This window comes from Dipteris shenzhenensis, chromosome 2 (assembly GCF_047967505.1).
Source record: "Dipteris shenzhenensis isolate YYH24624 ecotype China chromosome 2, Dip_SZ_1.0, whole genome shotgun sequence".
Lineage (NCBI taxonomy): Eukaryota > Viridiplantae > Streptophyta > Polypodiopsida > Gleicheniales > Dipteridaceae > Dipteris > Dipteris shenzhenensis.
This window is the reverse complement of record NC_141597.1, coordinates 45,272,522-45,296,036: the sequence shown is the minus strand read 5'-3', so window position 1 is coordinate 45,296,036 and position 23,515 is coordinate 45,272,522. Positions and strand designations below refer to the sequence as shown.

Genomic DNA, 23,515 nt, shown 5'->3' with positions numbered 1-23,515 from the left:
TATGTGGCAGAAGGCGTAAAAGTTAAAAAAAAGAGGTTTAAAGGCTCAAACCTTGAAGCGAGAGGCAAAGGCACACAGTGTTGACCCGTAGCTAGACTGTAAGTCCATCAAGGGCTTTGAATGAGGTGGTGACATAGACAAGGGATTAGCTCAGACAAGGTAGCAGGAGTCACAAAACAGGGGTAAATGTGAACAAGGGTAGAGATACCGTGATCAGCGACAATACTTACGTAGGGATCGGATCGAATGGGGCACTGTAGCAGGTGCGGACAGGGAAGAGTAGATAGCAGCAGCCTGCCAGAGAGGAGTGAAGAGCCTTGCGATTTGAGGGAGTAGTGGGGATGAGTAGTGAGGTAGGGAATCAGGACTTAAGAGCAGACGTGAGGAGTAAAAAGCAACGAGTTGGCAAGAGAAAAAGACTAGTAGGGGGGTATAAATAGCCAGAATGGCTTAGTCGAAAGGAAAGGCAAAGGAAGAGTTGATTGGGAGGTAGGTAGTCGGGGTAGTTAGGGAAAGGTTGGAGTGAGAGTTGGTTAGGGAGAGAAGGGGGGTTTTAGTTAGGAAGAGGTAAAATTAGAGAGGAAAAAATGGGGGAAATTAGAGAAATCAAACAAAATTTAGGGGACACTTAAGGAAGAGCTTGAGAAAAAATAGAAAGAGGTTAGAGTGAAAAACAAAGAGAGAGGGGGAAGAAGAGAGAGAGAGAGAGGAGGCTTGAAAGAGAGAGAGAGAGAGAGAGAGAGAGAGAGAGAGAGAGAGAGAGAGAGAGAGAGAGAGGAGAGTGTGTAAAGAAAAAATTAGGAAAATTTTAGAAAAATATTTAGGGAAAATTTACAAGTGAAGAAAATTAGAAAAATGGATATAATAGGAAGAATTAGGAAATAATTTAAGCCAAATTAGGGGGAATAAAGGAGAAAACTAGGGAAAAATTAGAGAGGGAGTGGGGGGAAGGAAGGGAAAAAGGAAGGGAGGGGGGAGGGGGGAGGGGAGGGAAATTAATCATGGAAATAAATAGGGGGAAGGGATGAAAAGTAAATTGAATGTAAAGTGGGAACGGAACTGTGCATAACCCTTTCCTAGACCATTCAAGGTCACAAAAACTAAATCGTCATCTTCCACTGGTGACCCAATGGAAGCAAGTGCATCTGCAATCTTCTTCACCTTCATGTGGTAGTCATTGATGCTCATATTTTCTCTTTGCACATTATGCAACTCCTGCTTGAGCTGCATTTTCCTGGCTTGCATATGGGATTGTGTGTGTGTGTGTGTATGTGTGTGTTTTCACAACCAAAAATATTGTATTGATGTTGTCCACCATCTTTTTATCAATTGAAGCATCACTAGAATCTTCAGTGTCAGATTGATTGCTCATCCTCTTGATAATTCGTGGCTAGGTCTCACACATCTTTAGCATGTAGATTGAGGTCTCCAAATTTAGTATCTGAGAAACTCTTTAAAGAACTCAAACTAGCTTTACTTTCTAAACTTTCTGAAACTCTTGTAGAAGGGGTATTGGAATTGCTAGCTTCCAACCCATCTATTTCTTGACTTTTCATTTCATTCTCTACTTCTCTATCTTCAAATACATGTCAATTTCTAGGTGCAACTTGAATACCACCACTAGTTTTCACTCAATCATGTTGAAAGACCATCTAAAATAAAAATCCATGATATGTTCATGCAAAGCTTTAATGAAGTTAAAGGGCAAATGATATCCATATAAGAAAATGCTTACTTGTGCATAATGCGTGGGTGCACGAATGTGTCTCTAAGGTCATCCCAAATTTTTGTTGAGTCAATGGAAAAACCCCACTTGGATCCTTCCTCACTATAGCTTGAGCACCTCTGTAGACGATTTTGAACCATTGCTCATCAAATATAAATACTTGGGAATTTTTTAAAATTCACTTGCAAAATATTTTGTATGGTTCCAACATAATCCAATCCACCTGCGACAATGAGATTTGTACCCCTCACACTAGCTCTACTCTCTTGAGAAAAATTGACCATGACTCCTCAATCAAACGTGTTGCGCCTTACATCAATTCTCTCTACTCGAAAGTGATTACCATGCACCCACATTGCATTGAAAGAAAGGTGTTGCAATGTGTTGGATCATGGCTAAGCAGCAAGATGGGAGTGGAACAACCAAAACAACTCTTGTTTTTTATTCATGAGAAAAGGCTGATATATAGGCACTTGATACATACATGAGAGCCAACCTCCACTAATTTCTCCATTGATTTCTCAATCAGCATCTCTCAATCATACCACACTCCTAGATTCACACACCTAACTCAGACACACCTTCACACACACATGTGTTCACACACTAACTCATGTGATCACACTCAGAACCACAGACCTTGTAATCCTTGGTATTGACCCCAATATATCAATTTGTCCCATCATACACCCCCACAAATTGATGACCTCAACCCTAGCAATAGTCCATGGGAAACTTCATGCCTTGCCCACCTCTAGTGACAACACTCATGATCCCAACCTGGCACTCACTCTAGTTGCATCAGCAATAGACTCATTTGGGCATCCTCACCCCAACCTGATCTCACTCTAACTTTGGTCTCTTGGTTTACAATTGGAAGAATGGACAATGACTATGCATGAGAAATCCCCATGGGTCTAACAAGGTAATAACTCAAACATAAGACTAACAATCATTTAAGAGGGATGTCCCAGGGCGGAGAACCCTTATTGACAACACAAAAAAATTCTAAGTTGAAGATGTGGGAAATCCCCCCCTTGATGGCGATCTTTTTCTGGCGTCGTTTCCAAGCCACTATTGTATCACACTCATAAACTCGCTTGTCCATTGCATTGTACTTGGTGTCGATGAAGCAAAGCTTTCCTTCTAGGAAAGGTCTTACCACATGGGCAATATCTAATTCCTTACAAGGTTTGACAAATAGACTCAAGCAAGTGGAACTTGAGAACATATTCTTTGAGAGCACAATCATCGTGTCATCCCCATATAGATGCAACGAAGTTGCATACATCATTAAGTGATCTCCACAAATGCAAAGTACAATGATAGCTATGAGTTCTGTAACTGAGTTCTCAAGAAGAGTCAATATACTGAAAACTTTTAGTCAAGGTCAAAAACTTCAATTTTTTGTTGACTTGGTCAACCATAAGACCAAACTGTCAAAATCCAAAGATAGGAAGGAAAGGCTTACAGACTGAATCTAGAGGATGAAATTCAACCAGCAACAAGCAGCTTTGAGAGGGATTTCTAAAGCAAATGAAATCCTAATTTGTGGGCAAGATCTAGTAGCAAAGAAAGGCGAAATAAATGCGTAGGTCGACACAGAGAACAACAACAGATCTCACCAAACATTCATCAAATGTGCCTTGAATACTGAAGCATATGAGCTTATATTTGAACTAGAGGTAGCTCTAGGTGTCGCCCAGCCTCCTCTGAGAGGAACTAGAGAGATTTGTCTCTAGTAGGTAGCATTTGTCGCTAGTAGGTAGCATTTGGCGAAATGCCACGGACTAAGTATTGTGTTTGACACAGGCAGATGAAGCAAGCATTTGTCAATTCCTCCTAGCCAGAGATTCACCCTAGAATGGAGATGCTTGAGCTCAAAGGGCATCAACAATGGTTCATAGATGGAAGAGAACAAGCTTTAAGGGAAAAACGTGGGAAGAGACAGAAGAAATCCTTCATTTGGGAAGATGATGATGACATGGCACTGAAAATAAGGCTCAAGGAGGGTGAAGTGGCTTTGATACCACATGTTGGATCCTGGCTAAGCAGCGAGATGGGAGTGGAACAACCAAAACAACTTTTGTTCTTTATTCATGAGAGAACACCAATATATAGGCACTTGATACATACCTGAGAGCCAAGCTCCACATATTTCTCATTGATTTCTCAATCAGCATCTCTCAATCACACCACACTCCTAGATTCACTCAATCACAATCTATTGATTGACACATCATCAATCACACCTAAGTCAAGCACACCTTTACACACACACGTGTTCACACACTCACTCATGTGATCACACTCACAACCATAGACCTTGTAATCCTTGGTATTGACTCCAGTACACCAATTTGTCCCATGACAATGGTAATGGATTCTCCTTAGTTTATACAAAAAGGTTATAGATGAACATAAATAATAGCAAGATCATTATATACCTTCATATCACAACCCAATGCAAATTCCTACTCCCTATTTGTCACAATCTCCCCTCTTTGACTCGCAGCTTTGAGAGTGTCATTCTAACCTATCAATCTTGCATTTAGCTAGAATTTTTTATAGCTCCAAGGGATATTTCCTGCCCATTGGACCTTTGCCATACTTTTCCATCCTACTCTCTTTTAGCTCTTTGTTCTTCATTTCTCCATAGTTGTAGAGACAATAGATGTTACCTTTTTATTGCAAGGAGACACTCATTTTTTGATGCTTTCCCTTCCCTTGGAAACAAATGTGGTGGTATGAACTTGACACTTTTGGCAACCCGATTGCAAGTAGTCAAGAAAGGTCCTATAATGTCCAAGTCTATAACTAACGATGTTGCACTCTCTATTACTGATGCAACCATGCATGCTAATTTGTACCCTCGTTGCTGAAATCTACCTAGTGCCATTAAGTGATTGCATAAGCCATGGAAAATAAGGTGACCCAAATGTTGCTTGGAAAGTTTGGTGTGTGTTACAAGTTACTCTACTCATGCGATTTTGTTTTCTTTCTAATGCAACTTTTTAGCTCTTGATGTTATTGTTTGTGTACAACCCTTATTAGGGTGGAGCATGTGAAAGCATATATTTTTCATACATAGTACGAAATTTGTGTTCCACCAATGTTTGACAAAATTACAAACAAATATTATGAAAGTCTTGCAAAAACTAAAGCTCCACAACCAGCTTTTATTCCTCAAAGCCAAATGTTGTTATGTTATGTTATGATACATAAAGATAGGTAATTGACAAATCCTTGTCCTAAAACATTTTGCCTATTTGTTCCATTAAAGGCAATCGAAATGCTTTTGAACATAAAGAGCCAAAAGATACCAATGTTCAACCAACAAAATGTGAGAAAGATATCTAGCATATAAGCTACATTGTAAAATTTGTCACTTTGATCTCAAAAAATCTAGTTTCTAGAGTAATGGGATAACAAAGACCTTGCAAAGTTGTAGAAATATCTTTCAAAACCATTAGGGGAGTTTTGACCCAATTAGGAAAAAACTTGCATGAGGATCCTGATGCACATACTATAAAAAGACAATTCTAAAGGCATACATCCATGACCCTCACAAGTTCTAAACCAATGCAAAAGAATTCAAATTGTAGGAAGCCTCACTTCGTCATTGGCCCTCTAAACTAGGGCTACATCCTATATCCTAGCCAAAAGCCTTTTGTAATTGCCCTCTTTCCACTACTTGAGCCCAGAGGCCCTCTTTCCACTACTTGAGCACAGACGCCTATTCAATGTCGACTAAATCAGGGCCTCACATGATATCATATCATTTTGACACTAGCTAGCAGCTCTTATAAAAGGCCACCAAACTTGCCTACAGTAGGCCACCAAACTTGCCTACAGTTAGTTTGTGTATCTTAATATTTTACAACGCCCTTAAAACATCCTCAAAACAATGTTAATCTGACGTGTTTCATTTGTCCCTTGCACTCTATCCCTCAAGGATGACTAGGGTTGGGTGGGGTTGAAACCCATGTCATTCATCTACAGCTAGAATCCTTATACTCTAGATTTAAACACTTGCAGTACCCAACCACTTGCCCACCATTGAGGAAGACCTCCAGATACTAATAAACATATCGACGACAATCATACATTACAAATGCACTGAATCTTGAAACGAAGGGTTTCATTTCATGCACTACTACAGGCAATAGTATTGCTTCCTTTAGCGACTCTTGCCAACCATTTACATATATGTAGCATCTTGTGTGGAATTGCAAATAATTGGGTTCATCAGCCATGCACACACGGATCATCAGCAATTTCAATATTCCTGAACAATACAATCATGGACTACTAATATACGTGGCCTTCCTCCTTGGGACATATATCATACCCAAAATACCATACTTTGAACTTTTCACAAAGCCACCCTCAAGATCCATAAGAAGCACATATTATCATTTGAGTCGTCACTTAAATATCTAGTCCAAACAATAACCATTTGACTGAAGCTGTAAACCCTGTATCTTCAGAAATATAATGCCCTCATATCATACATGTTTTAAATCAAACCTCGAAGCTTAGGAAGCAACGTGAAGCCACCACAACAACACTGTGACTGATGCAAGGCCCTTCTCACTTGAAGTGCTTCTGGAAAATGTGCACTGAAACTCAGGTAGTGGGAATCCAGACAGCACAGTGTGAGTATAAGCCTGCAGAATACAGTGGCGTTCCCCTGAACCAACCAATCAGCCATACAACCTGGGCCACATCTGCCTGCCTTTGTACAAACCATTATGGTATTATTAAAAAACTGCTGTCAGCAAAATTTCTCTTCAACAGCAACATGCACACAGAATAGTGCGTGTTCTGTTCTGTATAATTCCAATGGTAACATATATTACCAAACAAATGGAGCCTGGCATTATTGTTGAAGCTTAGCTGCCGATCCGCAACAGAATTGTGCAAACTCTGCCAAGTGCTAAGCCACTAACAGATGGGTAACTCTGTTCCGCTTGATAGGTAACTCCAATCCTACCCACGATGGCAGAAAACTTGATATACCTGCACTCTTATTTTTTGCAGGAACATAGCCATGTCAAGGCAAAATTGTACTCAAGCCCAAAATGGTACCAGGCTGAAATTTATGTTCTCATCCAAAGCTCCTGGATCAGGCCTCGCTCTGGCAAGTCAAAATGTAGAACAAGTGTCCAACATCCCAGTATCACAGGTGTTATAGACCTTGGAAACTGAGTCATATGAATGTACAAGCATTGTCACAGTATTTGTGACAGTATCAAGAATCTATCGCAACAAAATATTCTTGATAATCAGCACAAAAATCATGAAGATGCAAAGACAAATGAGGATCATCACACATAATACCATGCCCCCCTTCTTCTGAGTCCTTTCAGCCTGCGAAATCCAGGCAATTCGAAAATCACATCATGGAGTACAAAAATGCAAACAAACCTTCCATAAAGACATGACCTTGATGAGTGTATTCACCTTTTCCAACTGTTTCAATCCATCGTCAACAGAGGCAGCAACATTTTGGATATTATAATCAATACGATCAACAATGGTTCCCTAGGAGGAGGCAAGGAGATGGATTACTGTGTTTTGCTAATCAAAAAGCTTTCAGAAACGAAGATTATATGATAAAACAAGTGCATATGAATTAACTAACAAGCGCCAACATTGAAACTGCATCCCTTTGGTCCCTCAGATAGCAATGATACCTGATCTATCACCAGAACAGAAAGGTCTTTCATAATTTGAGCCAAATCATTGACTGACTCCACAATCTGCATGAATCACCAAAGAGGATACTATTCGGCTGACCTTCAAAAACTTGGTACTGCACATTACTATCCACAATATGACAATCAAACCAAGTATACCTGAAGAATCTCCTTTTCCCGTTCAACTGTTACAGTTTCAGTTTTTTTCATGCGAGACATTTGCTGGTGATTGAAACCCTGCTGAAAAGGTATTAGAAAATGCACTAGACGGTGCTCTGATACTATGCAAGAATACCACAGCAGATGTTCCCAGATTTACCAACACTCAGGATCCCATTATTGATGACATGCGCACACACGTTCCCAAGAAGCACATGAAAGCAAGCCCTCACCCGTGTCAACCATGACAGCTGAGCCCTCGCCATGACCTGTGAGCCTCTAACTAAGTTCAAACAATAATGACCCATTATTCTTCCACCCACTGTTTATCCAAAACACCAGAAAGCATGACCATTGAGATCCTCGCACAGTATTAACCAAGCCATGAGAGAATCAGTGTTCTTATCACTCATGAAACTTCTTTTCTTGTTTAGTGAATAAAACATGTCACTAGATGTTCTATCAACAACAAAGTAGTTCTGTTTATACTCACAAGACAAATCACAAAGTCAGATAACTGAAAATTTCGGTTATCATTGTTCTAACTATTTTGCGCAATTGATATTTAAATTAATGCACCATTATTTAAGAATCGTATGTGCCGTGAAGAAAATGTTCTGCAACATAGTCTTTCCAACCATCTTGCGTGGGAGGGCTCCATCTTGAAAGGCCACGCCATGAAAAGCTATCCTTCCTTGCTTTACTTACAAATACTATAAAAGATAAGAGATCATGAACGCCTAGCTGTGATTTGCAGTTAGCATAACCTAGCCATTCCCACATCACTAAACTTCACATTGCTTACGTCTTTTCAATTCTGAATCCCTACAACAATTATCAAATCTGAAGCTGGCTTCAATATCAAGCCAAGATTCCACAAGGCCTCATTATTATTTGCCCCGGTTCACTGGTCTCATCCTCACACATTACTTAGCCTCTTGCAAATAAAATTTTGCTTGCTCTATGCATAATTCTGCAAGCTTTTAAACCTCTGTAAAACCACTCATCCTATCAAACTTGCCATGTAAGGCCCATTTAGCCCATTGTTTGGCCCTTTGAAGGGCTCTCCTAAGCTTCAGATATGCCCTCTTCCAGCACAATGCAGCCCCCAGGGCTGAGCCATTCATTCAGCCCTACCCAGACTATATGGCTAAGTATGTTATGCTGCCAACATGGCAGTGTCACGTGCAGTCCTGCACTTGGGTGCAATGTGACACACTGGCTACGTCGACAAGTGCGTAACAGTTCCCTAATAGGAGATGTTGTTATGTCATGTGTTGTGACCCCTCTGTGAGACCTTGTCAAGGGACAGTCAGGCACAAGCTACGTAAGTCAGTCTCCCAGCCTTAGGTCAAGTTAGACAGATCAGTCCTTGTTCACTGGCACCCACTGGATAACAGTAGGGTAGTGTTTCCATCTTAGGATTAGAGATAGGTTTAGATCCAACCTAGGATAGGAGCCCTTTTGGGTCCCCTTAGGGCTGGAACAAGTGAAGGGGAATGGCAGGGAAAGGGCTGCCTTTATAGGCTACCCTGCACCCCTCCCTAGGACACCTTTTATGGGGCCTAGGGCTTCCTTTTATGAGGCCAAGGGACCAGCCAACCAGCCCCAAAATAACCGACTAGAAAGTCGGCCATTTTGGGCTGGTTGGTTCAGCCCTTCCAGCCCTATATAAAGGGGGTCCCCATGCCCTCATTTCCCATCCAGCTCCCCAGCCTTCAGCACTCCAAATCAGCTCCCCTCCAGCCTCTTGTGTGCAGCCCTGCACACCTCTACCATGTGGCAGCCCACACAGACTCTAGACTGTGCCGACCCTCTCAGACCTGCCTAGCACCTCTCCCTTGTGACCACCCATGAATTTCCTGTGAGCTCACAGGTGGGGCAAGTGACCCTTCTCACGCAACAGACAACTTAATGAGCTAGAGTATGCTTGAACTTATCTCCAAAACTTGGTACAGTACATGCAGCCTTGCGATTCAGAGCCGGTGGGAACCACATGTCTGTACAATTGTGACCAGGTCATCAGCCTTGGAAACTTCAACATAGCACGTATCAAAATATGAGCTTATGCTGGACCATGGTATGCAGAACCATGACTTACAATGCCCATTGAAAGACAATAACCTGCCTACAAATGTATGGACATGTACACACAAGCTGTGAATAGGAAGGCTGCATATCCTTACTAAGTTAGAGAACTTCAGGTGTACTATTTGTGTTGGACAAAGAGCAATCCTCCAGGGCCCATGAAAAGTATTATTACATGCTAGCTTGGACAACGTCTATGAAATCTCTACACATCACAAGCACAAATAAATAGGTCCAGGAATCCATGTACAGGCAGCATACAGGAACAAAATGAAGCTGAAGTGCTAAATGAACAAGAAAGACAAGCAAGCAGTAAAAATATACACTACCACATCATCGTAGTCGTCATCGATAGTAATAGATCTCTGGTCATTTAAGTTCATCCCAATGTCAGCTCCTGCTGGGACCTGCTAACAGTATTGCAAAATGAGGAAATCCACCGTTGAAAAAGGTATGCAAGAGCTCAAGATGACCAAAGGTGGCTCACTACATGCCCACACACTCAAACAAAACCATGCTGCAGATAAACCACCAGTTTCTGTCAATATTGACACTTCTCCTTAAAAAGTTACCAAATTATAGACTAATAGCACTTTTAGGCTCTCAATCAACAAGTACATACATCTTGTTGCTGTCGTAAGCGTTCCAAGTATCCCTTTTGCTGCCTGCGAAACTCCATTGACAAAGATTGAAGACCAGTTGCCAAGGATCTCTGGATTTTAAATTCAAAATCAAAAGAGTTCAATCAGCATGCCTTCAAACATAGAGAAAAGCAGCACCCTTCAAACACATGTTAACATTGGCAACCTCTCAGATACAACGAACTGTATGATGTCACATATTATCCTTTCTAATGAAAAACTTACTAAATATAATTCAGTAATTCAAAACAGGCAAGCATTTAACAAGTTTCTATACCAGCCAATAAGCTACTTTCAGTAGTAAATCACTTGAGACATTTTCAAGTAGCTACCAGTACAGAAATTAAAACATGTAGAGAGCATCATAGGAACTCATAGGAACTGCTTTGCTAATAAAAGAGATTGCACATAAAGCTCACTCACTTGCACGTTCTTTCTGAGATTTGCATCCTCACTAGGGCCTTGACCCACAGAAAGACGCTGGAGATTTTGTTCGCATTTTTTAAGTAGGCGGGTTATCTCCTGTGTCAGTGACTCTATCATCTGTTGTTCATCCTTGCTGTCACCAAACGTAGGCCTCAGTGCCTTTGCATGGGCTTTTACCAAGTCACTCATCTTACTACGAACTCGATGCATATTATTTGATATTTCCTCTGAGATATCCACCCAGGCTGGCGGTAAACCGACTGTGACAGCCCCTGCCCTACAGCAATCCAGATCATAAAGACATACATCAATAACTGGCATGCAGGAAAAGAAAAACTAGAACTGTCAGAGAAAAAGATAATTAATGATCCTATAAAAAATACTCTGATTAAAAGTTTAAAGCAACCTTAGAATCACGTCAGCATAAGCCTCTCATACATCGCCCCAATTGCTACTCTCATACTCCTACTGCAACCCCATGTTCTTTGCAACCATCAGTTGCCCCTGCGCGTCCCCCCCCCCCCCAAAAAAAAAAAAAAACAGACAAAGAACCCCTCCCCTCCCAGCTGCTCCCTAGCTTCCTCCATATACTAACTGGCCCACACCTCCCCCATATCCTCTTGTATTGCCACCTCTCACCCACACTGTTTCCAAAATATGCCATCTGTAGTGCAGAGCAGAATCCAGACTGCCTGTTTGTGTGAGCACCATGGCTTATCATCTAGGTGTCTGCAAACTGATCATGGTATTATGCTACAGAGGATATGCAGATGAAACAGCCTCAAATTCTCTGGGTACAGAGTTTATGCACAGTGACCAAATTGAATAACCCACATGCACATGCACACGAACACACACACCACACTCATGGAACACAAGAAAACAAAGATAAACCAACGTACATAGAAGAAAAAAAATGAAACACCATTGCAAATATAAAGAAACAATCATTAACATCATTATTTTTAATTAATTTATTTATTTATTTATTTTGAATTTCAAGATTTGGTAAACAATAGAATAAGGGCATGGGAAAAACCAAATCTAAAACGAGTACCTAAGAGCAGATGACCTCCAAAAATAGAATAAACAAAAAGAAACTGGGCTTTGAAGCTCTTTTTCATTCTACGTTCAAGGATCCTAAACATACCCAAACTGAGATTCCAAAGAAAGACGACTACAATGTAGGACAAAGAGGAGTTCCTTAATTATTTCCCAAAGATATAACGACTACAACATAGGACAAAGCGAATCCATGTCTCTCCACTCTAACTATTGGCTAGCCATGTGTGTGTGTGTGTGTGTGTGTGTGTGCATGCGTTCCTCTTTCCAGTAGATTACTGCATGTTAATCAGGCTTATCTCCGACATCAATATTTCCAGCAAATGATCAGACTTGCAATTCATCCCTTGCCTTTGCATGCCCAGGAGGACATGGATTATGCTTGGGACAGTTTTGTCTCTCGTATACAAAATGTCATTAGGGAGTATGGAAACTGGCATATGACTAAATGGAGGAATGAGGTTAAATGGGCAAAAAGGACAGCACAACAATTGACTGAATTTTCACATTTCAGGCCTCTCTGAATCAGAAAATGATTCCCTTTCACATGCTCGGATCAAACTGAATGATAATGATCAGAGGAAATTGCACAAATGGCAGATTAGAGCAAGAATGAAGCCTCTCATGGATAAGGGCTGCTCATCAAAAGCCTTCTTCCAGGGCCTGCATGCTACTCGAAAGAAAAACTCATGTCTAAGGGTAAGGAAGATAGAAGGCTCTTGGACGCACTCTTTCTCTGATCTCCAAGATGAATGCCAAAATTATTTCCAGAAATTGTTCTCTACTCCTGGTTCCCCATCAAATCAAGTGACTGATGCAAGGATTGAATTTCTTCAATATGTTTCTGAGATAGTGGAAATGGATGATGCACTTACATTGGAGAGACCTTTTACTGACACAGAACTTGATAATGCATTGTCCCACCTCAGCAAATACAAGTCCCCTGGTTGGGATGGTCTTACGGTGGAATTTTATATTTCTTTTTGGGATGATTTGAAAAATGTCCTTTTGCAAATGATCAATGTTGCCTGGCAAGAAAATCACTTGCCGCCCCTTTGGAAGCATGGCATAATCAAACTTGTGCCCAAAAAACATCTGTGTCACCATATGTCAGATTGGAGGCCTATTACTTTGATGCCTATAGTTTACAAACTCATTGCCAAAATGATTGTGTATAGGCTTCATGGGATATTGAATGCGGGCCTTCATCCTCATCAGTATGGATTTGTGCCGCGAAGACAAATCCGTGACAATATCTCAAATGCATTGACTGCAATTGAATATGCTAAGTACTCGCATCAAGATGTGCTCATATTGCAGGTAGATATTGCTAAGGCATTTGACACTGTTCAATGGGATTTTATCTCTCAAATCATGACAAAGTTAGGCTTTGGTCCCAAGATAGCAAATGCAGTTTATTGGCTTTATTCTGGCTCCACTTCTCAGTGCATTCTTGGGGGTCATCTATCTCGGTCATGGACATTGAGGAGATCAGTTAGACAGGGCTGCCCTCTTAGTGCTCTCTTCTATGCTATTGCGACCCATCCCCTCTTGATGTATCTTGATCATCTTACAAACACAGGACAGATGACTGGTCTTAAAATCCCTGAGGCTGCATCTTTTTTGGCACAAGCATATGCTGATGATTCCTTCTTTATGCCACAAAATTCTCCCCGGGAAGTTCACATGCTTATGACCACACTATCATTGTATGGATTAGCAGCGGGATTGCATGTCAATTTTAACAAATCTAAATTGCTTCCCCTGAAACAATGTGACTGGCATTCTATTCTCTGGCCAGGTCAGGTGGTGCATTCCAAAGATGTAGTCAGGCATTTGGGATATCCTATAGGATGGCATATCACCAGGAAGCAGCAGTTAAAATGGATCTTCCAAAGACTTCAACATAAACTGGAATATTGGAAAATTTCTACTTGATATTGGAAAATTTCTACTTGGCCACTTCATGTCAGGCTCAGAATAGTACAGTCCATTGTAATGTCCTATGTTCAGTTCTTTTTGCCTTTGTTACATTGGTCCCCCAGAGATATTTCAGCCTTTATGTCTCAAGCTATGGAGCTGTTATGGAGGACAAAAACTGGAGGACAAAAACTACTGTGAAAGCATTGAGACTGATGAAGATGGAAATGGTGTGCTCTCCTAGGATGCATGGTGGACTTAATGTTCTCAATATAAGATATCATGTACTTGCAAGGAAGGCGACTATGCTCCATACTTTTTTCCGTCAACAACAGCCATGGACTTGTATGATAGCATCCATGTGTGTCAACATGAGGACATCGGCATATGGCCATTGGACTACTGATCATTGGGAGGTTGTCATTGGGAGATTTGTAGGGAAGATACCTGGCTGTCCTTTCTCTACTGCTCTGATACTTGCTGGAAACAAGTACTTTCTAAGGTCAAATGGGCTCCCGATAATTGCTCGGGGACAAACTCAATGAGGAAAGAAAGTATTCATTGGAGTGCCATCTTTGACATTCCACTTGCTTTACAGGGACTTGTTCGGGCATATAATCTCATGAAATTGGGAATTAGATACATAAATGATGTGGTAGATGATCAGGGCTATGTCTTATCTTTTCCTCCGGCCACTGCTTCCTATGCATTGGGAATGCATCATAGGTCGATATGGAAGAAAATTGCTGATTTGTTACATCCTCTTCTACCTGTTCCTCCTGTGGCTGGCACAGACAGGCTTATGGATTGGCAATTGCAGCCCTCTGCTACATGCTCTCATCCTGTTCCTCTGCCTGTCTTGACCTCCATCAAAGCCTACAGGCTTCTTCAACCTGCTCCATGGATTCAGCAATATGCTAATACTCTGTGGCATATCAGAAAGCCCCTTTCATGGTGGCGGAAGAATCTCCGGATATTATGGAAGTGTAAAATGCCTTTGAAACAAAGACTTTTTCTTTGGAGATGCATGACCGGCACTTTGTCAGTGGGAATCACACTTGCCAAACGTCACATTGCACCATCCACATGTTTACGATGTCGAGCTCCTTCAGAGACTGTCCCTCATTTGCTATGGCACTGCCCGTGTTCTAGGAACCTCCTTGGAAGAATTTCAGATCATCTTCGGCTCCGTTTCCCGAGCCACAGATTTGGGAAACATTTTTTGTTATTTGGAAGATTTATGAGGTCTTTGTCTCACTATTCACTATTTCTCTCATGGGTCAGATATTGGGCTCTTTGGACAATCTGGAGTGAGCATAATTTGGCATACTTGGGTCGCCAGATTCACAAGTCATATGAATCTTTCCGAGCCTCATTGTGGCAATCCTCATATGATGCCTGCCATGAGGGTGATATCCATGCTTCTTGCATAGAGCTTTTCTTTTTATGTTTCTGATCTTTGGGATACTCTCCATTTTGGAGACTTCCCATCTTGTAAATTCATGAGAATATAAATACACTGGATTTTACTTTAAAAAAAAGTGTGTGCACGCGCATCTGTACACAACCACATGCATGCAAGTATGTGTGTATGTACAAACACACACACACACATTTGTATGTATATGTGTATATATGTCACGTGCACCAATGCCAGGCACAAGTGGCCTGTTCTATAAAGATTGTAATTTTTATAGGACAAGTGAATATTTGATAAGGTAGCTGATGCTGGGGCATATGCACCCTGAAAAGACAAATCATTGGAGCACAACAGCTGGCCCCCGTTTGGACGAAAATCCTTTTAAAACTTGCATTGTCCTCTGAGGTGACAAAAAAATATACCTTCATACGAATTGAACCAACATGACAAATTTGTAATTTTTTGCAGAACAGGCAAATATTTGATAAGGTAGCTACCAGGGCATACGCACCCTCAAAAGATAAATTATTGAAGCACAACAGCTGGCCACCGCTTGGACGAAAATTCTTATAGAGCTTGCAGAAAATATACATTCATAAGGCTAGAATATATCCAATCTTACAAATTGTAATTTTTTATAGAACGGGCGAATATTTGATAAGGTAAACTGCAGGGGCATACACATCCTCAAAAGATAAATTATTCAAGCACAGCAGATGGCCACCACTTGGATGAAAATTCTCATAAAACTTGCATGTCCGCTAAGGTGACAGAAAAGTATACCTTCATAACACTAGAATAAACACACACATATATGCATATATGCATACATACATATGTATGACTGAATGTATATATATATGTATATGTATATGTATATATGCATAGATGTTTACATGTACATGCAACTTTTTTTTGGAGTGAATTGTACATGTCCACACACACACACACATTTTTGTGGTGAAATCCACTTGTCATCATTATATTACAAAAAAACAGTCTCAAAGAAAGGGACAATCAGCTACAAGTATCAGAAGACATCATTCTATGACAAAAAGGGTGCGTACGTGCATGAGTGTGTGTGCGGGGGGGGGGGGGGAGGGAGGATGCTGGGGGGGGTAAGTATCAGTTCTTCGGGAATCCTTAAGGCAAGGTCATCACCCATGGATTTTCATGGTGCAACGTTTGGTTTTGCACTTGTCTTCTCCAACTTTTGGCACTTGGCAGCCCTCTCATTGGGATTTTCTTCTAGGTCACATTGAAGACAAAGTCAAGGGATGCCCATTTGTCTCTCGTTTGATTGTTGATTGGAAGCACATACTCTCCCATCGTAAATGGAATGGCAGGAACATTCTTGCACACAACTTTTTGTGTGCTGAAAGTTTTCATTTGGTCAAAGGCCTTTACGCCTCCTTTGGCCTTGCAAGAACCTCGCTGCTCTTATTTTCTTTGGTCTTAAGGTATGTACCATGCGGAAGATGTGCTAGATGCAGCTGGTATAGTTATCTTTTTTCCTGCAGCTGTCAGATAGTATGCTTTGGGACAGCATTATAGGCCTTTATGGCATTATATCACAAATGCTCTATGATTTTCAGCCAGTACCTGGTCTTGAGATTCATGATAGCCTCAAAGACTCAGTTCTCCAATCAGATGATCCGCTTGCCATGCATTACCATTAGTTGATATCATGGTGGCATCTTTGTATCGAATTTTGCTGCCTTCCCCTTGGGTTCTTTTCATGCTAATCGCATCTGGTCTATGACGCACTCCTCTTGGCAGCGGCGGACAAGATTGCAGCACATTTGGGATACCAAACTCCCTCTTTGACAGTTGTTCTTTTTTTGGCAGGTTATGCTTGGGGTTCTTCCCTTTGGACAGATTGTCGTATTGCTACTGCCACTTGCCGACTATGTCTGTCTATACAAGATTCTATGCCTCATCTGTTTTTGCACTGCCCAGAGTCCTGTGATTTCTTGTTTTTATTACAGCAGCAGCTACAGGCTCTTTTCCGTAGCCCATCTTTTGGCAGGAATTTTTGGTTGTTTGGCTTTCACCCTGTGCAGCAGGGATTTTATTTTCTGTTTTATCAGGTTTGTTATCGGGCACTATGGACTCTATGTAATTACCACAATCATTACGTCTTTGGTGATCCTTTTCTTGCCAAGTACTAGTTCTTCTGAGCATCCCTGCGACAATTGTTTTACGATTGTCTATATGCTCAGGATCTTGATTATACTGCCTTCTTGTCATATAATGACATCTTCTGCTTGTAGCTGATTGTCCCTTTCTTCGGGACTGTTTCTTGTAATATAATGACAACTGGATTTCACCCCAAAAAAAAATTGTGTGTGTGTGTGTGTGTGTGTGTGTTACAGAATTATAGTATGTGACCATGTAATTCTAGCTCAAGTCCTCTCACGTTCACAAGATCACACTTGGAAATCCTAGTCAGAAATGTCCAAACATACATGTAAATGTCAAACGGCAATATATTACAACCAATACTTGAATAAAAAATTCCAAGAGAGGAGTCAAAACATATTGAAAAATAGTACTCACAAACCACACTACATAGACAGCAGGTACATGTACTGTCCATGTAGTGTGGTTTCTGAGTGTACTATTTTTCGATACATTGAATAAACCATGTAGTGTGCTTTGAGAATGTACCACACTACATTGAATAAACCATCTAGGCATTGCTGGCTGCCATATTTGCAGGGCTATGGCCCTGGTCAAGGGCTGGAATGGAAAGACCGGAGAGCTTTGTATAGCCCAAGATTTAGGGCAGCCAGTAGACACAGCAGGTTGATGGGCCATATGGGGTCAGCCAAGGGACTACTGGTCAGCCTGGTTAAGGGCACTAGTGGCCTGTTAGAAGGCCAGCCGACAAGTAGACAGAAGAGGCAGACCAGGCCCCCCCCCCCCCCCAAAAAAAAATAATAATAATAATATATATCGTCCCCACACACAGAAAGGCACTGAAGCCCCACAGCAGAGGCACACAGCAGCAGAGGAAACTTACTATAAGCATCTAATGGAGACCAACATAAAACAGAAATCCCAAAAGCTATTATTCCTGGCTACGATTGTCATTTGGCTTGCCATTTGAACAAAATGCGGCAGTGACGAGTTATGAATGAAAATGCTACAGGATAAGCAGTACAAGAGATCAAAAGCTTTGCTAACCAGCTGACCCATAGCTCATGCAGCATTTGGGCCAGTCTCAAGGTTTGAGGGAGGCTTCCCAGCAGCCTCAGTTTAATTTCATATCATGAACAGCAATCTTGACAATGAGATGTACCGATTTGAACTTCACCTATGCTAGGAAGCCACAAACATGGCAGGAAGACCGAGACAGGGAATGGAAAGGAGTTAATGCCTTCCCAATGGGCTTGGACTAATAGGATAGCCAACACAAAAGGGCTCAAATATGAGAGAATGATCTCCACCCTCCACGGTGCCAGACATTAAGCTAGTGGGCAGCATTACCGGCAGACAGGCAAAAGGAAGGACTTTGCTTTCAGCATTGTTCTTATCTTGTTATCTTGGGGCTTTTCCAAGACAAGCGAGCCCTAATGTTGCCAAATACGTGACAGCTGGACTTACAAATGTTTCCCTTCGATGAGCCAACACATAAATAGGCTTCCAATGCTTGTACTTATTGTTTGAATACTTCTATAATTATAGCAAGATGCCTGTTGCATGCGTATTGAGCAGTAAGAACACATAAAGCATGACCTTCAAAAGCATGTATTCATTGTTGAGAACTTTAAGGCCTTCAGAACGATGACTGTCACAAAGATAGGTGCACACATGAAACTCAACCTCCAAAGCATGCGACTCAAAAACCAGTTCTCAAAGCAAACCAATCTGAAAAAGGGTGCAGAACGTGTCTCTCCACAAAACAGTTGGATCGAGTTTGTCCATTCAAGGGATGCAGCCACCTCAAAAAAACAAGGAGCAGCGCACCAAAAATGGCTAAATCGGTTCCAAGCGCCAAAACCTACGCTAATGTTCATTCGCGCCTGGGATCTGAGAATATGAAATAAAACATAGAAGATCCCATTCAACCTCCACTAAAGCAAACTCTGGCATGACAAGAACATCGTTGTGCTGGCTGTGGACTACGAAGGAATTAAACGCATACCGAGGGTTGTCGACATCAACAGTGCTGACGACATTATATCCAGCTTTCTGGTTCAAGAAAGGTGCAGTTGCCAATTCGATCACAGGTCCCGACGAAGGCCCCGAGGATGGACTAGAGGAGACCCTGACTTGCCGCAAGGCATCCCTGTACTTGCGAAACAGGGCAGTGCGATTGCGAGTGGCCATTGCGCCCAGATGAAAGATTCTATCCCCAAGATGTGGCAGGTTGGAGATCTGCAAGCAGGAACCTAATCTTCAATATTTCTATGTCGCAGCTAGAGGTTCTCGGATCTGTGAATCGGGCAAAAGACGGATGGCAAGACGGTTAAGCCATTGGAGGAGGAAAGATTTCTGCACACGACGGGAAATCATTCAAAGTCGAGGCAAGCGCTCGGCAAATGCTGGATCTGGGAGGATGTGCGAGCAAAACCTGAGCAGAGAGAAGATCGGATCAAATCAAATGGCTGTGTTCAGGAAGGAGACAATACATTAGCAAAAGATAGAACAAAGCTTTAGGCTTTGTGAATGGCAAAGGCTATGTGGGGTAAAGAAAGTGCTGACGTGGATTCTGAGCATGACACTTGAGCCTGGCAGTTATCACACAAGTGCCCTCACTCCCTTGACTTTGGTCCAGGTCTTTGCCTTGAGGGCCACGTTGAGGTGTTGCCAATCTAATGTTGACCACCGGCATATTATATATCGTGCCGGGAAACATGTCCCTCCGAAAACACATCCAACCTTCATCTTGCATTCTCTTCCTCTGTCTGAGGCTCTTTACACACCGCCCAAGTGTGCCCACATAGAGCCCAACATTTGGCCACCCAAAAAGAGTCATGGGTAATCAGGAATGGGCACACCCCACTGGGTTTTAAAACCTGAGTGCCCACCCGTTTACACCACCCAAGTACTATGAAGTTTTTTTTTTGTAATAAAAAGCATTCCCAATAATTTCAGGGACCTTGAAAACATAGGCAATTTGAAGGATGCCCATCGCTGGGGGCAACCAAGCTTGGCTTCCCACGGAAGTGCTTGGTGAGGGCATGATGTGGAATCCACATAGGATTGGAAGGTTTGGTCATGGGCGGCGTCTGTGTGTAACGAGATGCTCGCCGCAACCACCCAATCTTGGGTGGCCTCATACCTCCCAGCTTTTTAGCATTGCCCTTAAGGAACTAGTAATGGAAATGTTTTAAGTTTCCTCAGGTCCTCCTTAAGGGCATTCTACTCCCACATGCATGTATGTGTATAATTTCTCTTGCTATATTGGAGGAAGGTCATGATGGGGGGAAGGGTATCCTAGTAGTGAGGGGAGTGAATGGATCTTTGCCACAACTTGGTAGGGGCTTTGGTGGGAAGTTTGGTCGAGGTTGGTGGAACCTAAGCATAGTTGGGGTTTAGGCTTGAAGAAGATGGTTAGTGCCTTCAAGACCATTGGATTGGTCCAATGTAGGTCAAATTTGGTGACATTGAGTGGAGATCTGATTGAATGTATGTTGCCAAGTTGCTCGGGCATATCTAAGAGCTTTAAATCGAGGTTATTGATGATGTATTGATCTACCCCTTGCTTATCCAAAGGCGAGGGTCACTTGTCAAGAAGTTCTTGAGGTCCACTTCATAATAACCTTGATTGCAATGATTTACTCATAGCTTCTATCTAATTGCATGACGAATTTGATATGAGCAATTTTCCATTAATATGTCCTCACCCTATAATGAGGAATCCACCCATTGCACAACTCAGGCCAAAAAATCAATATACTCAGGCAACAAAAGTAGTCGATAGTAGTCAAACTCAACAAGGGAAAGTTGTGACAAGAGCATGCATTGCACTTCTATTAAACTTAGAATGAATTGGTGGAGGACATAGCTCAAGTATAAGAGATAAACTTAGAATGAGGGTAGTTAAACTCAAAATGAGTTTGTGGAGGACATAGCTCAAGTAGAAGAGTTATCCTCAATTGTGGTAGATGAGATTATAGGATGCCAATCCTAATAAGAGAGTGTATTATACATCTCAAAAAGCACCATAAATGTGTTCGCCTATTAGACCACCTGATACATGAAATTTTGCTACAAAGGTTCAAGTGCATAACATGAGCTTTAGAAAAGATTGGTTCAAATGCAATCAAGCCATTGGATAAATCCCATAAAATATATATTGGTGATGATAACTAATTGCTATTCAAGGCATTAGACATATCACAATGAATCTGATCAATTGGTCACAATGAGACATCTTCTAAGTTTGATATATATCGACACTAGCCAATAATTTATCATATGGTCAAGGATCACTAATAAAGTGACCGAGGTTCTTTTTGACAATAAGAGATGCATAATATCCTATTAGTATCAAAATTTTGCACATGGTGTAAAGAGAGGCACACTATATAGGCTAGCAACAAGTGAATATCAATGTTAAACTAGAATGCAAGCCCTTTCCTATTCATGGTAGTAGTCAATACATTGCTCACAATTATGCATGACAATTGTATGGCAATGCTAAATGCAAACACTAAACATAACAAATTTCATCTAATGATTAAAAATGATTGTACATTTGAAGATTGCAGTAGTTTAATCCTTTACAAATGTTAGAATTGCACTTGAAATTTGAATGCCAACAGTTCAAAAGTGGGGGGTTTGCAACCATTTTTGAACCCCTAATGTTAGGATGCAAAATTGGTCACAAACCCTCTAATGCTAGTATTGGTTGCCTCAAAATGGTGGTGGGGGGTGCAAACACATACCATCGCCATTTTTGGGACCCTAAAGAAAAAATGGCACGGTGAAGCCCCATGCGTTGTGGAGTTTGCAACCATTTATGGTCCCCCACATCATTTTGGGCCCGAAAGTGTTTTATGGGTGTTGGGGTCTACAACCATTGTGGGACCTCCACATGACCATTTTTAGGCCCAAGAAGATAAGTTAAAAGATTTTTGGGGCCAAAATAGAGGTGAGGGACCCAAAACTTTGGGGGGCCTCCATGCCATTTTTAGGCCCAAAAGAAAGAATTTAAACCATTTTTCGTCCCTCATGCCATTTTTTTGGGGGGCCCAAAAATGGTGGTGGAGGCCCCAAATGGTTGTAGACCCCCCAACGCCCCCAAAAAATTGTTTGGATCCCCCCAAAAAAAAATTTAACCTTTTCTTTTTTTTGTTGGGGGTGAGAGGGGGGGGGGTGTATTCTTCTCATATGTATATGCCAATCATATAAATCCTCCATATTTGCATCCTTGATTTTCTCAATCTGTGAATTTTCATTTTGTACACATATTCATCATAGCTTTTATGCCATGTTAGGCCAAGGCAATGGCAACCTATGCACACTATGCTAGGAATCTATAAATAAGCATTACAAAAATGTTCTCAATAGGTTCCAAATATTGCTCATAGATTGGGCATGCTAAAGAAATGTTGCTCATAATATCACCTACCTTCTCCATTGGATTTTGTTCACCCACATATTGAAGGATACAAACTAGATGCATGCTCTTTGGGAGGAATCAAATATTTTGCTACTTTCATGGATGATGCAAATATAAAAGTTTGTCTTCCTCATATAGAAGAGATTTGAGACTTTTACTATGTCCAAGGCCTTCAAGACAATGGGTGAAGCTCAATCATAAAGAAAGATTAGATGTTTGAGAATTGATTATGGTAGAGAGTACTTATCATAGGATTTTGATGACTTATTGCAAGGACAATGGCATTTTGAGGCAGACTACTATAGCAAATCCTTTAGATTAGGATGGAGTTGCAAAAAGAAAGGATCAGGTAATTTGTGAAAGTGCTTGATGCATGTTGTAAAGGAGTGCCTTGGCAAATTCATTATGGGAAAATGTTATAAACATTGCCATATAGTTTATTAAAGCACTCAACCCATGCACTCAAAGGTATGATATCAGAGGAAGCATGGACAGGAGTCAGGCCAACGGTGAGACATTTTTGTGTATTTGGCTCAATAGCACATATGCTCAAATTTAGAAGCAAATTTGCATCAAAAATTTATATATATATATATGTGGATACATAGAGTAGAAGGTAGCATACAAGCTATAGAATCCAACCACAAAGAAGATCTTCTATAGTCAAGATGCCATTTTTGAAAGAATACCAATAGGAGCATAAATCCAACAAGAGAGATAAACTAAGTGGATGATGTAGCTAGACAAATAGGAGAATCAAGGAGATGTACGAAGATTAGATAACTTCAAATGCAA

At 41.3% G+C, this 23,515-nt stretch overlaps 1 protein-coding gene across 3 annotated transcripts; it reads right to left on the bottom strand.

Annotated features, from left to right (window-relative positions):
* Positions 1-5,913: 5,913 nt before the first annotated feature.
* LOC147904836 (syntaxin-43-like) lies at positions 5,914-19,786 on the bottom strand. Of its 3 annotated transcripts, XM_087388636.1 has the most exons (9): positions 19,724-19,772; positions 19,295-19,584; positions 10,740-11,019; positions 10,298-10,387; positions 10,005-10,082; positions 7,588-7,665; positions 7,426-7,491; positions 7,193-7,273; positions 5,914-7,099 (listed from the first exon to the last, which is right to left on the bottom strand). In XM_087388636.1, exons 2-9 carry the CDS (start codon positions 19,477-19,479, stop codon positions 6,989-6,991), a joined length of 969 nt encoding a protein of 322 aa, XP_087244762.1. In that variant the 5' UTR covers positions 19,480-19,584; positions 19,724-19,772; the 3' UTR covers positions 5,914-6,988. The 3 variants fall into 3 exon arrangements, with proteins under 3 accessions (XP_087244762.1, XP_087244753.1, XP_087244771.1); XM_087388627.1 differs by having other exon boundaries at positions 19,295-19,786; XM_087388645.1 differs by lacking the exon at positions 19,724-19,772 and having other exon boundaries at positions 10,740-11,014; positions 19,295-19,452.
* Positions 19,787-23,515: the final 3,729 nt, after the last annotated feature.

Excerpts from the sequence above, each read along its gene's own strand:
- LOC147904836 (XM_087388627.1), bottom strand. The coding sequence starts at position 19,479 with ATGGCCACTCGCAATCGCACTGCCCTGTTTCGCAAGTACAGGGATGCC. Across the intron at positions 10,388-10,739 it reads ATCTCAGAAAGAACGTGCAA|AGATCCTTGGCAACTGGTCT; the intron begins GTGAGTGAGCTT and ends TTTAAAATCCAG. Across the intron at positions 7,100-7,192 it reads GATTGAAACAGTTGGAAAAG|GCTGAAAGGACTCAGAAGAA; the intron begins GTGAATACACTC and ends TGGATTTCGCAG.